Source organism: Nicotiana tomentosiformis, chromosome 7 (assembly GCF_000390325.3).
Source record: "Nicotiana tomentosiformis chromosome 7, ASM39032v3, whole genome shotgun sequence".
Taxonomy (NCBI): Eukaryota; Viridiplantae; Streptophyta; class Magnoliopsida; order Solanales; family Solanaceae; genus Nicotiana; species Nicotiana tomentosiformis.
The window spans coordinates 114,446,391-114,462,260 of record NC_090818.1 but is presented as its reverse complement, the minus strand read 5'-3'; the positions used below and the strand labels follow the sequence as shown (position 1 = coordinate 114,462,260).

General features: G+C 31.7%; 2 protein-coding genes across 2 annotated transcripts; one reads left to right on the top strand and one right to left on the bottom strand.

Annotated features, from left to right (window-relative positions):
• The first annotated feature begins 170 nt into the window (after positions 1-170).
• LOC104094784 (probable membrane-associated kinase regulator 4) lies at positions 171-1,680 on the top strand. Its single transcript, XM_009600781.4, has one exon. It carries the CDS (start codon positions 271-273, stop codon positions 1,429-1,431), a length of 1,161 nt encoding a protein of 386 aa, XP_009599076.1. The 5' UTR covers positions 171-270; the 3' UTR covers positions 1,432-1,680.
• A 5,866-nt stretch (positions 1,681-7,546) lies between these two features.
• Positions 7,547-11,139, bottom strand: LOC104094785 (ankyrin repeat-containing protein At5g02620-like). The gene is made up of 3 exons (XM_009600782.4): positions 10,692-11,139; positions 9,624-10,033; positions 7,547-8,500 (listed from the first exon to the last, which is right to left on the bottom strand). The coding sequence occupies exons 1-3, from the start codon at positions 11,023-11,025 to the stop codon at positions 7,619-7,621; spliced, it is 1,626 nt and encodes a 541-aa protein (XP_009599077.1). The 5' UTR covers positions 11,026-11,139; the 3' UTR covers positions 7,547-7,618.
• Positions 11,140-15,870: the final 4,731 nt, after the last annotated feature.

Sequence of the window (15,870 nt, the reverse complement as noted above, 5' to 3'; positions counted from 1 at the left end):
GGAGACAAATTAACATAAGTCTTGTTCCATAGCTCGATCCAAACATTGCTGATACTAGAAAAAAAAAAGATAGAAAAGTTTCTGACATTTTCTACATTTTTTATAAGCTTTTATGTCTTGGCATCATCTCCACTTTAAAGAACCTCTGCTTTTCCCTCTAACATTTTGCTCAGCTCCCCATAAGCATCTTCACACACACACAGAGAAAACAGTGAGAGAGAAAGGAAAAATAAAAGTAGACTTAAGACTCCTGTCTTTTGCTCACATTAAATGGCCACAAATCCTCCTTCATCTTCATCATCTAAAATCAAGAATGCAGATGAAGAAGACTACATAGATATAGAAGTAAGTTCTTGTACAAGTTCTTCTCCACAAAGTAGAGAATTTGAGTTTCAAATGTCTTCTATTTCCATTGACAAAGAAATTACCACAACTTCACCGGCTGATGAACTTTTCTATAGAGGCAAACTCCTCCCTCTTCATCTCCCTCCAAGGTTAGAAATGGTCCAAAAACTTCTTCACACCTCAAAGTTAGAAACTTTTCAAGAAGAAGAAAGATTTAGCATTAATTCCAAGAATTTAATTAATGCGTACAATAAACCCTTCTGGTCCTACTCTTCCCCGGACCCCAAGAATAACGGGAGCTTAACGCACCGGATTACTAGTTCTACTGCACCTTGTACTAATACTAGTACCCCATTTGAGTCGTGCAATATTTCCCCCTCAGAATCTTGTAGAGTGAGTTGTGAACTTAATCCAGATGAGTATTTTTTTCAATGGTCAACTGAATTCAGTAATTTTATGAATGACCATCCAAAGAAAACTTGGTCCAAGAAACTTAAGTTAGTTAAACAATCATTAATTAGTCAAAAGATTAAGGCTTCAAAAGCATATCTTAATCTTAAGTCTTTGTTTAACAAGTCTGCTTGTTCAGATGAGACTGATCAACAAGTTTTTAGTACTAAAGATTGTGAAAATAAGTATATTAAAGTATCTAAGAAAACCCCATTTGGCCATATTGGAAAATGTACACAACCAACATTAGCTAGTGTGATAAGAAATATTGAGAAAGAAGGGGTTGAAGATAATGTGAATAGTCATAGGAAGTCATTTTCAGCAGTAATTAAAAGACATTCTCCGACTAAATGTTTGTCTTCCTCTTCATCTAATGGTTCTTCTTCTTCTTCATCATCTTTATCATCTTTTTCATTGAATTCTAATGGTTTTTATGAGTTGAATTTGCTTAAGAGAAGTAGTAGTGCAAATACTGAGATTGAGGGTTCAATTGAAGCTGCTATTGCTCATTGTAAGAAGTCTCAAGAGCTTTGTAATCCAAAGAGGAGATTGATTGAAGCAGGGATTAATTCAATGTCAATTTCAAAGATTGCAGCTACTGAGATTCAAGAAAGACCAGATCTTTGCAGATTTTGAATAAGTTTCCTTTTTCTTTTGCTTTTCTTCTTTTTCTTTTTTTTTGTTACTTTTAAAGGACACTATAAAATTCCTCAAATAGAAAAAAGAAAGTTTTGGAGAGGAATGAATTTGTAAAACTGGTTTCTTGCTTGAGTTTGCAGATTATATGTAATTAATTCATTGTTTTTAGTGTGTATAATTCATTGAGCCAATGTAATTTTTTCTTATTTTGGTCTTCCTAAATTATATTGAATTGTGTTGACTGCATCATTTAAAAGTTTAAACGGTTTAAATAAATATTTTTATTTATTTTATTAATTATATCTTTAATATGCCCCTCGCTAATAATTGATTTGTATAATCGTCTTAGTTAAGGACTTAAAGCTGTTAGAGAAAACACACTTTTCTTTACTTAATTATGTTTTCAACGGAGGTTCAACGGAGGAGAACCTTGGAGCAAGGTCAAGTTATCTCTGTGTGATCTATAGGTTACATGTTCGACGTGGAATCAACAACTAATGCTTACGTCAGGTAGGTTGCCTACATCATACTCCCTTGGAGTGTGAACTTTCTTCAGACCCTACTTGAACGCGAGATACTTTATGTACTGAATTGCCCTTTTCAATTATGTCTTCAACAAAGTTTAGATGGTTTAATTCAATTTTGTTGTTAGTTGTTCATATACATTCATGCTTTGTTCATACTAACAAAGATTGTGGCGGAGTGTTAAAGTAATTTTTTATCTTTATTTACGAGACATCACGATTTAATCAAGCCCAAGATGCGTGGCGAGAAACCAAAAGAAAACCTTTTTACAAGTAGTGATAAACTTTCTAGTAGAAAAGGGTACTATAGAAACTACTCTTTTTAGTAGACAGTGGGCTTTTTACAAACATCTTTTTCCACAACTAGATTCTGCTCCACTTTTTCTCACGGTTTATTAATCATTCAAATGCTATGGACTCTGCCAATTTATATTGTACTATTGTACAATTTAAGTATAGAAGTGAGGAATCTCTCAACTTTTACTAAAGGTAAAGTGAAAGCTGTTATTTTTCCTTTTTACAATATAAAAGTTTGGTTCAGACTTCAGAGTATTAGCAAAAAGTATTCAAGTCCTTTACATAAAAATTTGTAAAAGACTGAGTGATAAAAGTAATTTAAAGAATTATGACCCCCACCCCAACGTGCAAAGGAAAAAAGTTAAGAGAGTGGTCTTCAACTTAAAAAAAAAGGAGCTCCACACGTAAGACATTTTGCATTCGTACAGAATTTGTGGAAGGACGGCATCTCGAGCTGTGATGTAGACAACCTAATTTTGATGCAAGCATTAACACTTATAATTCTCTCTTCCATTTCCTCTTTCGGTCTCTCTCTCTATATATATATATCAAAATAGGTCTCGAAAAAACAATAAAAGGGTTATGAAAATAATTTTCCAACTTTACTTCAAATAGTGTATTATGTTCATTTTCATGGGCTAATGTAAAATTTATCTTTTTGGTTACGCTGAGGAAATTGGCAACATGATGTACATTGATTCTTTTTCATTATTTAGAGTTAATTTTAGATCAGCTAGAAATTTATAAGCACTGTATTTCCTTAAAATACTTCACTCACATCTAAAGTTTACACTAAACAAATGAATGTATTACGTACGTCTTTACATAGATCGGTGTTATCACTTGTCATAATTACTATAATTATCACTTAACAATAATAAATTAATATGATTTACTGTAAATAATGTTTTGTGGAGGAAGTGTTTATCGAGATGATGCTACGATATATTGAATACAACATACTCCTTATTTTTCATTTTATATCACTCTTTACCTTTTAGTTTATTCTAAGAAAAATAACATATTTTTATATTTTAAAAATAATAATATTATAACATATTTAAAATTATAAATTCTAAAAATACTTTTGTTATGTATCAGGAGTCCTTTTTTTCCTTTTTAATTAAATACCGTCAGTAAAAAATAAAACAATGTAGTGCGTTAACAAGCATGCAGGGACCACTTGATAATGACAAAGATAATCCTAAAGATCTTCATTATTTCATGCTTAAGTCTCCACTGACTTGACTATCTGTGCCACTTAAAATTAAGGTTTATTGTCTAGCAAGGCTATTTGATAGGCACAAAATATCCTTGAAATATGCACATTTTAAGATGACCATCATTGCAAAACCTTTTTCACTTACTCTCTATTATTATATATACTCCCTCGGTATACAATAAGTAATTTTTTTGACCCTTTTTTGTGGTCCAAAATAAGTGATTTTTTTAGATTTTAAAAATAAATTAATTATTTTTTTCCTACATTACCCTTGGTGTAAATAATGTTGGAGTACGTGTTAGGGGTATTTATGTAAAGAGATAGTAAAGATTAATATGGTCAATTTTATTGCTAATTAATGTTAAAAGGTGAATTTTTTAATCTATATGAAAATATCTAAAAAATTACTTATTGTGGACAGGAGTGAGTATATGCCATAGACAATTACCTTTGGGCATCATCATTTCCTATGTGAGCATCCCCAACAAACACTAGCTTAAGCAAGTTCAATTCAAATTAGAATTATTAGAGAAAAAGGCAGTTCGATGCATTAAGTTCTTATTATGCACGGGTTCGAAGAAAAGCGATCATATTGTGTCTATTAATCGCATTCTTATCTTATGTTTTTGCAAGAAGTTATTTTTATGGTTTGAACTCATGATCAGTGGCGGATTTAGGCTCAAATTATGGGATATATGAACCCATGGTCTTTCCTTCAAACTACATATTTTATATACATATTTATGAGAATTGATCTAATATTATCCGTTGACCCCTATGAGCTAAGAAGGTTTGATGGTACACTTGGTTAAATATTGAGTTATTTATCCAAAGGAAGAGGGATCAATTCCCGCTAAGTTATTCTTTTTTAGTAGTGCATCCATGTTATAAAAATCCTAAATTCGGCTCTGCTCGTGACCTCCTAATCAAATGACGATAACTCTTAACATTGCGCGAAGACACCCTTCTAACCTTTGATATTGACAAATCAATACTTTAGGAAATCTTGGATTCCTGGTGTTTTAGTAAGGGCCCGTTTGGAAATTAAAAAAATTCACTTTTTTTTTGAAAAAGTTTTTATTTTTTTTCGAAATCAATGGTTGGCCATAAATTTTTAATTTTCACTTGAAGATGAATTTCGAAATTTTTCGAAAATTTAAAAAACTCCAAAAACCTCTTTTTTAAAATTTTTGACTTCAGATCACTCGCAAAATTTAAAAAACAATCCAAAATTATATATGTCCAAACACAACTCTATTTTTCAAATACTATTTTTACTTGAAAAAAAAATTTCACTTTTTTCGGAACTTTACAATTCTTATGTCCAAACGTCCACTAAGTCTAGAAATAACAAGTATCATAGAGAAGCAAACAAAATGTCAATAAATACTTCCGGGAATAATAGTCATCAACGTCAACAATAACCGGGTCCTAATTCCAAACAAATTAGATTTATTTGAATCAGTCTAATATTGTAAAGTTTTGTTTTTTCTAATAGTACTAAAAGTTCTTTAATTTATGTTTTCTAGTGGCATATAATTAAGTCTAAGATAGACTAAAGGACTCTTAGCGAAATACTCTCTTCGGTTCACAATAAATGATTATTTTATTTTTTTATTTTGATCCAAAATAAGTGTCCATTTACGTAATCAAGAAGGAATTAATTTTATTTTTTTAAAATTTACCCTTATTTACATATTTCAATGTATCAAAGTAACAATTAATTAAGGTTAATTTAGTGAATACATCTTTTTTCTCTCTAGGAGTTCGTATTTCTTTAATGGGTATGTCATAGGTAAAACAATCACTTATTATAGACCGGAGTGAGTATGACCTAAACATTAATCTCAATTCGTTGGTATCACCCGTATATATCTTTTTCTTCCGTCGTGTCTTATTTTTAACGAAATCTGCATAAATTTTAAGAGATTGTAGGTTTTTTGGACAACTTCCTTCTAATAGTCATTTCAATTTTTTATGCATTCTCGGAGTTTTAGTAGATTTGAAAACAGCATCATCGCATTAACTCATGGCTATTATTCTTAAAATCTTATACTGTAAAGTATAAAACAATTATTGGGTGTGTGAACAAAGTCCCACATAGAAAATAGAAAAAAAAATGATCTACTTATAAGTAGTTGAATACTTTTAATGGTGTGAGGCTTTTTGGGTAAAACCGTGCAGGCTTGACCCAAAACAGACAATACCACACCATACTAAGAGTATTTTTAGACAGATTTAGCCCAACAACAATGTCTATGTACAATCATATTTTGTTGGTCATTAATTCTCAAAGAAGAAATAGTGAACATTAATTGAGAATCAGTTGGACCCTTTGTTCTGTGTTTTATTGTTAATGTTCATTCTCTTTCAAAAGTTTTGAACTCCTTTTAGTGCTGGAAGAACAGTTGAATTATGATCCTGGACAGTGACATTTCTTGCAGAAAAAAAAAAGAAAAATATATGTGCATGTATCTAAACTAAAAAGGGATATCAGCAGCTTCAATAGGACCAGTTCAATAGTGTAGTATGTGGTGTAATGTCTAGATTTTGGGAGATAAAAAAGCAAGAATTGTTTTTTTGAGGATAATATATCTGCACTAACATTATCTAAAAGCCATATATTGAGTAATGTAATTTAATCTATTAGGGTCGTTTGTTAGGATGAATAAGCAAAAATAATTATGAGATAAAAATTTCAGTACCGTCTTATTTTTTGTTTGGTTACTAATCCTGGGATAAGTTATCCGAGGATTAAAAATAGTAACGGGATAACTTATGCCATATGGTGGAATAGTAATCCCAAAATAAGTTATCCCATGATAAAACAGCAAAATTAATCCCAAGATTAAAAACAAAATACCAGAGTCAATACAAAATAATACCAGGATAATTAATCCCAACAAAATTAATCTCAGTATAACTAATCTTAGCATAACTAATCGCAGCATAACTTATCGTTAAATCAAACGACCCTCAGTATACTACAACACAAGGATGATATAATTAGATATGTACTCAAGTCCAAAAGTTACTAATCTTGGAAACTAGAAGAAGTTTGATGTGGAAAAATGCCAATCACAAATTTTATGTCATGTCAATATTCTATAGCCCAAGCAATGGAAACCAAAACTGGAGACAACTGAAAAGAAGTTAGTATATGAGACAACATATAGAGATTGGTTGTGATTACCATGTGGCAATAGCTTTTGGAATTTGTTTGGGAGCTTTTGGCTCTTTCAGTTCAGTCTCATTTCAATTTCCTCTACCCACTAAAAATCAAATTTTCACTAAATAAAGGTAAGAAAATATGGCTGAATGCATTTGAGGAAGGTCTGAATCTTAACGTCAAAAAATTCATGTTCCCTAGACAACTCGAATCGAATTAGAATATAGTAGGAGTACAGAACATTTGTTTTCCTTTTTTCAAACAAATAGTAGCAATACTATGAAGCTATAACAGTTTTAGTATGTCATTAATAGGTGATCCGCGAATGTACCATATATATTATGATTCTTTTGAAGTTATACAGATTTTATAAAATAAATGCCACGCGAAGCATGTCACAAGACATGTAGCTCCCAAGGGTTCGGTTGTTCAACAATTCAAGTGGTATATGAGTTGGATTTAGAACAGTTCGGTTCCTATCTATCTCTAGGTCATGCTCTTCTTCATTTAAGGAGTACTATGATTTGATCACAGTAGTAAAATGCTCAAAATTCTAGGAGGGCATAAAATTCTATACTTCACTTATCTTGCTCATATACTACATTGTTTTTCACTTGGACAAAGCTAGCAGCTACCAGTAGTAAAGTGCTCATAATTCTAAGAATGGCATAAGATCCTGCACTTTCAATTATGTTGCTCATATACTACACAAAACTAGCAGCTACTACATTGAAGCTTGAAAGGGAGCCTTAGAACAACGATAAAGTTGTCTTCATATGACCTATATGTCACGGGTTCGAGTCCTGGAATCCTCTGATGCTTGCGTTAGGGTAGTCTGCCTAAATCACCCCTTTTTGGGATGCGGCCTTACCGGGCTGCCTTTTTTTACTATATTGAAGCTTGAAGTGTAAGGATCATTTATTATTACACAAGAATATACAGGCTAATCGCAAAATACAAGGCGTGGAAGAACTAAATAGCATAGAGTTTCTTATACTCATCATCCGCGATCTCAGATTCTGACATAATCGATATGGACCGTGACAAGGACTTGCTACTCCGAGCTGACTTGCGCAAACTTCTCAAATTTGAAGACTCAATCCGGTGCATAACTACCCAATAACACAGTGTCCCTAGTGTTGTAACCATGATAAAAGTTCCCATAAAAGTTACTGCAGTTGCCATCCATCTCTCTTCTTTACCTACAACAATATAAGACAGTGCAAGAAAGGCTACAGACACAAATGCACAAGCCAACCACATTAGCTTGTTGATAATCGACATCATTTGCTTCTTGGCTCTTCTTTCAACGACTACGATTGATGTTTGAACCACCACAACAGCTAATGATATGAAGAGTGCAAGAGAGTCGAATATGAAGAAAATTGCAAAAGGGAGTTGAGGAGCAATATTTCCTTCTCCTAATAAGTATCCAGGAGGAATATGCTCACGGTTATCAACATATTGGCCTGGTAGATTAAATATGGCAGCAAAAGCAACAGTGGCAATAAGAACTGCGACGACTGTGGTGGAATTTATTGCATTATTGAGCCCTTCCAAGTGCATTTTGTTCAGACGTTTCGCTATGTTTTTCACTCTCTTTTGTGTTTGAAAAGTGTGCTCAAGCTGATTGTGAACATCATGTTTTATGTCACTAACGGTTTGTTTCAGTTCTTTGGCTGAACGCGTTGGTAATACTAGCTTCATGTTCTTTGCACTTAGAATACCATGTTCCTTTAGAATTGTTGCTATCTCTGATTGCCTTCCTTTCTCAGCAATGTCAAGAGCAGTCTCACCAGATTTATTGATGACGTCCCACTTCATCCGCTTGTCCTTTACCAATGCTTGAACAATCTGCATGAGATTATGATAGTTAGTCGACGATTTGAAACACTTTCCCTAACCAATACATGGTAAAAGTACATGCTCAACCAAATGTCCCACACAACCAAGTATTTGCATGACCAATGTATTTCCCTTTAATTCATTAGAATTCTGGGGTGCTAATCGCAAACCAGATGCTAAACCGGGACACTCTTTGGAGTCATAAACTCTGCCTATTGATAATGGTAGGGGGTAAAACAATACAAAACTTACATGTTGCATATTGATGGATATTATTATCAACTTCTAATTACTAGAAATACTACTTATGTTTGCTTCTGGTGATACTGATAAGAGATGTTTGCAGCATTCATTTACGTCTCTTTCCGAGAGTTCTAAAGTATATTTATTGGCATGAGAAAAAGAAGATAACATTATAAGAGAGACTAAGAAGGGCGTGCAACTCAGGGGAGAAGCTACACTCTAGTAATTGACCACCCTTCGTCGGAAAATTATACTGTATATATAGGTAAAATATTAAGTTTTAGAGGTATATAACATATATTGAACACTCTTTGTCAGAGATTTTTTTACTTCCTTGAAGTTTGAACACCCTTGGGGAAATTCCTGACTTCGCCACTGGTCCAGCTTACAACATCTATGTTGAGCTTTTGAAAAGAAGATTGTTCTGTGTGTTCATATGAACATAAAAAAAACATGTAAAATATTTGACTCTGTGGCAATTATATAACATATGGAACTACATAACATACATGTGGCAAATAAGCTTTCAAGTATAATCTGTATTCAGATGGAATTACCACAGTTTGAGTATCAGAACAAAGTGTTTAGCTTATGTGTCAGAAGTCTTTTTCTTTCTTAAATCCGTGTTCAGTCTGAACGGAGCCTTGGCGTAACTGGTAAAGTTGTTGTCATGTGACCAGGAGGTCACAAGTTCGAGCCGTAAAAATAGCCTCTTGCAGAAATGAAGGCTAAGGCTGAGTACAATAGACCCTTGTGGTCCGGCCCTTCCCCGGACCCCGCGCGTAGTGGGAGCTTAGTGCACCGAGCTGCCTTTTTTTTAAAATCCGTGTTCTGTCCAACACCGCCAAATAAAATGAAACGCAAGTATAACATACATATGAAAAATTACCTCTACGCGGCCTTTTCGTGTTGCAATATGCAGAGCAGTATTACCCTTTCCATCAATAATTGTAGCCAAAGAAGGATCTGATTGAATAAGCTCATTAACAACATCAACACTTTGGCCTTTAACTGCCATATGAAAAGCAGTTTGGCCCTTTTTATCTCTCCAATTTAAGATCCCTTCTTCTTTGCTTAAAAGTGCCTTTACAACTGCAACATGACCATTTCTTGCTGAAGAATGAAGTGCTGTTTTCCCATTGTTCTTTGGTATTGTGGCTAAACTGCTATTAGTCTCCAAAAGGAAATTGACCACATTAATATGGCCTTGTGCAGCTGCAGTGTGAAGTGCTGTGGAATTTGACTGATCAAATGTAACTGAAAGCTGAGGAAAAACTTCCAATATTACCTTCACCATTTCTGCAACAAAAATTCAATCTTTTAGTATCTTGATCAAAGCTTCATTACTAGTTGTTAATTTATAATTACTACAAAGGATAAAAGGAAAATCAAATTTATAAAACTTAACATCAAGGGAACTTCCATCATTTGTTTTTTCATTCATTAAGAGGTTTTTTTTTTTTTTTTAAATTAACGATGGTGTCGACCAACTTGCACGCACCTCTATTATTCTACTGCTACCTGCTAGCTCCACCAATATAGGTATCGGCAGTGGTGAAGCCAGAAATTTCCTGAAGGATGTTCAAACTTGAAAAAAATAAAAAAAAATCCCGATAAAAGGTGTTCAATATATGTTATGTACTTCTAAAACCTGATATTTTCCATATATATGCAGCGTAATTTTTCGACAACAAAATGGTGGTCAATTGACCACCCTCCCCAAAGTGTAGCTTCATCCCTGGGTATCGGTTAACTTTGACCACCAAAGTTTAGGCAAATGGAAGGAAAATACCCGGTTTAGTTTTTATTTCTATTAGATTTGAACCTAATTTCTCACAGTTTTCACCTACTTAATTCACCGTTAGGCCACACCATTGGCGCTTATTATGTGAAATTCTATAACTTCATAGATAGACAGGATAATGAAAAACCAGTTAAATAAATACTTAGTACTTACCAAAATCACCCTGTTTAGCAGCAACATGAAATGCATCATAACCATTTCTTGCCTTGATACTAGCTGATCCAATATCATAATACTTACTCATCTCCTTCACTAACTCCACATGACCATATTCAGCAGCAACATAAAGAGCAGTTTCAGCAGACTGATTCTGCTTAGACATTAATTCTACCAATTCTCCTTCTACACAGCCATTGATTATCTCCAAAGCCAATTCAAGATTCCCACCTCTTACCACTGAATGAAATTCAGTGTCTCCTCTTTTCCCTGTTAACTGTTTTGTCATCTTTTTTCCAGAAAGTTTTTGCTGCCCAACAGAAGATGCCATTTTTCTCAGGCTCTAAGCTGAAAATTTCAACAGTTTCTTAAAAGTTTTCCCCTTTATGGTATCAAAGTCTTTTAAGTCAAAATGTAACATGGGGTGCTCTAATTTTTAACTAATCTATATGACATGGACAAACTACATCTTTTTCAGGCTAACACGATAAAAAGGTATAAGTTATCTTACACTACATTTATGCAAGAGCCTATTTTCTCGGCTGACATACTATTACCATATCAACATCTTTACCCGTTAGTCAAAAGTTCTTTCAAACAAAATGTATTTTAGATAATTACATTAGTAATTATTAGGCTAAGTTGGTCCACACGTTTGGTCTAGTCATTTTCACTATGAGACATAAATAAAAACACTACAAGGACTTTCAACTAGGTAAGACAAAGAAAGTCAACTAATTTCTAGAAAGCAATCAGTGATTTGACTTTATATAAATAAAAACACAATGGTGAGTCAAATATTGAAAATAAAAAAATTCAGATGTGTTTCCTTTTCATATAATATTGAAAAATTGTGCACAGGATCTCCTTCTCAGAGCTTTCAAGATTCAGAATTTGATAATCCAACTACTTAAGAAGTGGTAAAGCACAATTGAGCACTATACAAAAGCAAAATCAAGAAGTGAAAATGGGTAGCTGAAAAAAATGAATACAACTGAAAGGACAGGATCACTGAAGAAGTGGCTAGAAAGATAATACATGAGATGATTAATGGTGGGATCATTTCAAGGTTCCAAGAAAGATGGTTATGTACTTATCATTAATTGCTTATTTGTACTAGTACTACATTACTACTTCTATCTCATTTTATGTGGCAATTAATAGGGCGTAAAATTTAAGAAATAAAAAAAGACTTTGATTGACACTTAAGATATATATATATAAAGTACAAAATTATCTTACTATCAACAAATAAATGAAATGTGTGGAGAGTTCCACATGTCCTTCCATATTATCTCTTTGTGAGAAGGGGAACTCAGGGTTCTAACAAGTCGTGTCATAAGAGTAAATAAGAAATTAAATAGTTTATAAATATAGAAATACCACAATCTTTCTTGAACGGACCAAAAACTTAGGGGTCATTTGGTTGTTGATTAGAGTTACGCAAACATTAGTAATGTAGGAATTAGTTATGCAGAGTTTAGTTATGTTGAAATTGGTTATGCGTGATTAATTATGCGAGATTGAGTTATGCGAGAATTAGTTATGCAACGATTAACAAAATGTAATGTGAGTATTATTTATCTTTCGTCTAGTTTATCCTATTAAAATTGTTAGTATATAGTAAATATATATTTTTAAACAAAAAATATACAAGTTTGAATAGAAATTTTTATTATTTTTTATTTTAATACATGTATAAGTTATTTCATCTTCTACTCTGTATAAAATAATACATAGATTCCCTTATAACTATACATATATTAGTTACGCGGAAAAAAAAAATATAAACCAAATATTTTATTAGCAATACTATATTTTATGTGAAAAAAAAGAAGAAAATCAATCAAACATTATATAACTTATATTAGATTCTATGTGGAGAATATTTTTTCTTTTATTATTATAACCAAACGATGTATAAAATTATCCTAATTTTAATATATGAATAACTCATCTATAAAAGTGTACCGCATAAGATAGTACCGAGTGAGTAAATCTGTATCAAAGTAAACCGAATTTAACCAATTTTTATGAAGCATGGGCCTACTTTACTTTAAAGACTTTCACAAGTGTGAACAAGTTTTTGACAAATGTTTACTAAGTATATGTGTTGAAACTTGAAAGGGACTTCCAAATATAGAAAAGGTTTCAGCTTTTGTGGATCTAAAAAATTGTGATTTAATTACACACTTAAAATTTGTATGATTGGTTTATAGAAAGGGACACATCTATGGTCAGAGTAAGAAATATAATAGTGAGTCAAGCCCGCCATTGTTTAAGGGCCACTCGTGGGTTCTTTTATATCTTACTTCAATTATTATCAACACACGTACTACAATTATTTATATAAATAAATAAAGTGATTAAAGGAAGGGATGAATACACCTTAAAGAAAACCAAATAGGAGTAAGCATTGAATAAATGGCATAAACTCTAACATTTTAATTCTAAGCGCTCAGTATAGCTTTTTGCCTATAACAATACCCTCTTTGTAAAACTAATCCTGTATAATAGTCACGTGTAAAATCTCTAAGATCACCGATAATAAGTCTAGAGATTTTGATCAAATATCTTGAAAATTTAATGCGCCACTTATAATAAATAATATTATGTTAGTGCATACTTCCATAATAAGTATTTCATTCAGTTCCATTAAAAAATATGCTTGTATATTTTTGGATGTCCTTTTGCTGAAAGTATGGATACAAATCTTCGCTAATTCAAGTGTTACATCGCCAGTAAGAGACTGAAAGCTATAAACAAGCTTCAATTACATTATTTCATTAATTTTAAAGAATTTAATATTCAAGCTGCTTTAAAAAATGTATGCCTTAAAGTTTAAAGGAAAAAGGCCCAAAAATATCCTTGTGGTATTCGAAATGGATCAATTATAACCCCCCGTTTAAATTTGAATCCAAAAATGACTCTGCCGTTATAAAATGGGTCTAATAATGCCCTTGTATTATTCAAAATGGATCAATAATGCCCTGAATTTTTTATAAAAAAATACTTTTAAAAACCAAAAAATATATATTCTGTAAAAATAGAAAAAGAAAGGAATTTGCAAAATATATATTTTTAAGTCTTTTCAGTTTTTTAAAAGTATTTGTTTTGTAAAAACTGAATTTTTTTTTTTAAGAAAGGGGGTTATTATTGATCCATTTTGAATAACACAAGGGCATTATTAGACCCATTTTATAATGGCAGGGTCATTTTTGGATTCAAATTTAAACGGAAGTTATAATTGATCCATTTCGAATACCACAAGGGCATTTTTGGGCTTGTGTACACTTTGTTATGGATTTATTAGTAATGTATTAGCTTTTTTAAATCTTTAATTAGTAAAATATGCATATGTTTTGAGATTTTAAATTTGATTAATTTTCTTATTTTTCATATGTAACATTAAAAAAGGAAAAAAAATGATTATTGGATAATTTTGTCTATAACAACCGAATAATATATAACCATCAAATGCTATTTTAAGTGTATAACAACTATTCATTATAAAAGTCAAAAAAATATTAGAATCAATAAAATCGTTATAGAGAGATTTGATTGTATTACATAAATAAAATGATTAAAGAAAGGGTTGAATACCCCTTGAAGAAAAACAAATAGGAGTAAGCATTGAGTGGATGGCATAAACAAGACATCTTAAGATGAAATAACTGATTCATCATAAACAGAACGTTACTTAATTCTGAGCATAAACAGAACGTTACTTATTTCATTTTCTTAAATTTGGGACAATATTGGAATAAATCACACAAAGACCATATTGAAGAAATTTTGACGGCACAAGGACTTGCCTTACTTTTTAAGTTAGTGTACAATTGTCTTTCTATATAAAACCAACAAATTTCTTCTCTTTCTTGCTTTCTTTCTTTCTTTCTTTCTTGTAGGACAACATTATATTGGACTAGAATTGGTGTATAAGGAAATATCTTTTCATAACTAGATAAGACTAGGAACTAAGATTGGTACATTAGGATTATTGGAAACTTATACCCCCTCAATCGTCGTGTAGACAAATTTAGTGGTTTCATATTCCAAATTCACGTCGTATAAAATCATTATAGAAATTACCGGTCCATTTATAAGTAGTTTATTATAAAAAATGATCAATCAATTAAATATATTAATATTAACCAAATGCTATCAATATTAGTCAATTAGCTATTTGTAGCCATAAATGTCAAATTTTTGCTTTCTTTTTGGTGGACGTTATTAGAATAAATTGGGTACATCTTAAAGAGTTTGAATCTCAGTTTTGGGATGATTTGGCGGAGTTTTGAGATGGTTTGAATTGAAAATTCGAAGTAAAAGATTAAACATAAAAAACAAAGTGTATCATTTGTGTATCACGTATGTATCAAATGTGTATCACATGTTGTTGTGTGTGATATATGTTTGATACATGTGTCGCAAAAGAACTTTTTGAACTCGATTTTAACTACAAATTTTGATAGCAAATTAGTCCAAATCACTTCCAATCTTTCTCAAAATATGTATATTGACTCATCTATATATTTTCAATAATTTTCAACCATACCTATTGAAAAAGGTTATTTTTGCTTAGATTTTTGGAATCTTGTACGTGTATATATATATATATATATATATATATATATATATATATATATAGACACACACACCTTGTTTGCTACCTCATTCATGAAATTTTCTTTCCGTCTTGCATCTAATGTTGATGATCACGCTTAAAAATATGGACGGAGATCTTTGCTTGTGATTCTTGGAGAGAAAAAATCTTATTTATTTGGGTTTTTAATTTTTATATGTTTGACTAATTTTAATAAATCTATGATTAATAACTAGAGGTTGGTAAATTGAAACTTATTTGGGACATTTAGGTAAGATTCCCGTTAAATATTTTGATCCAAAACATGTTGAGTGGGTTGTATCGAATATTGAATTGGATTTCACAATATATTTATTTACTATATATTATAATCTCCGTTCTCTAGTCTAAATATTTTGTTATACAAAAGCATTAAATAAGAAAGATTGTCTTTTTTATTCGTCAACTTCATTTTATGGGGATCGTATAAGATATGGTTCATATTTTATGACTAATTTACCCGTTAAGCATTTGTAACGATCCAGCTGGTCGTTTTGAGTATTATAACTCCATTTTCTCATTTACTGCTCA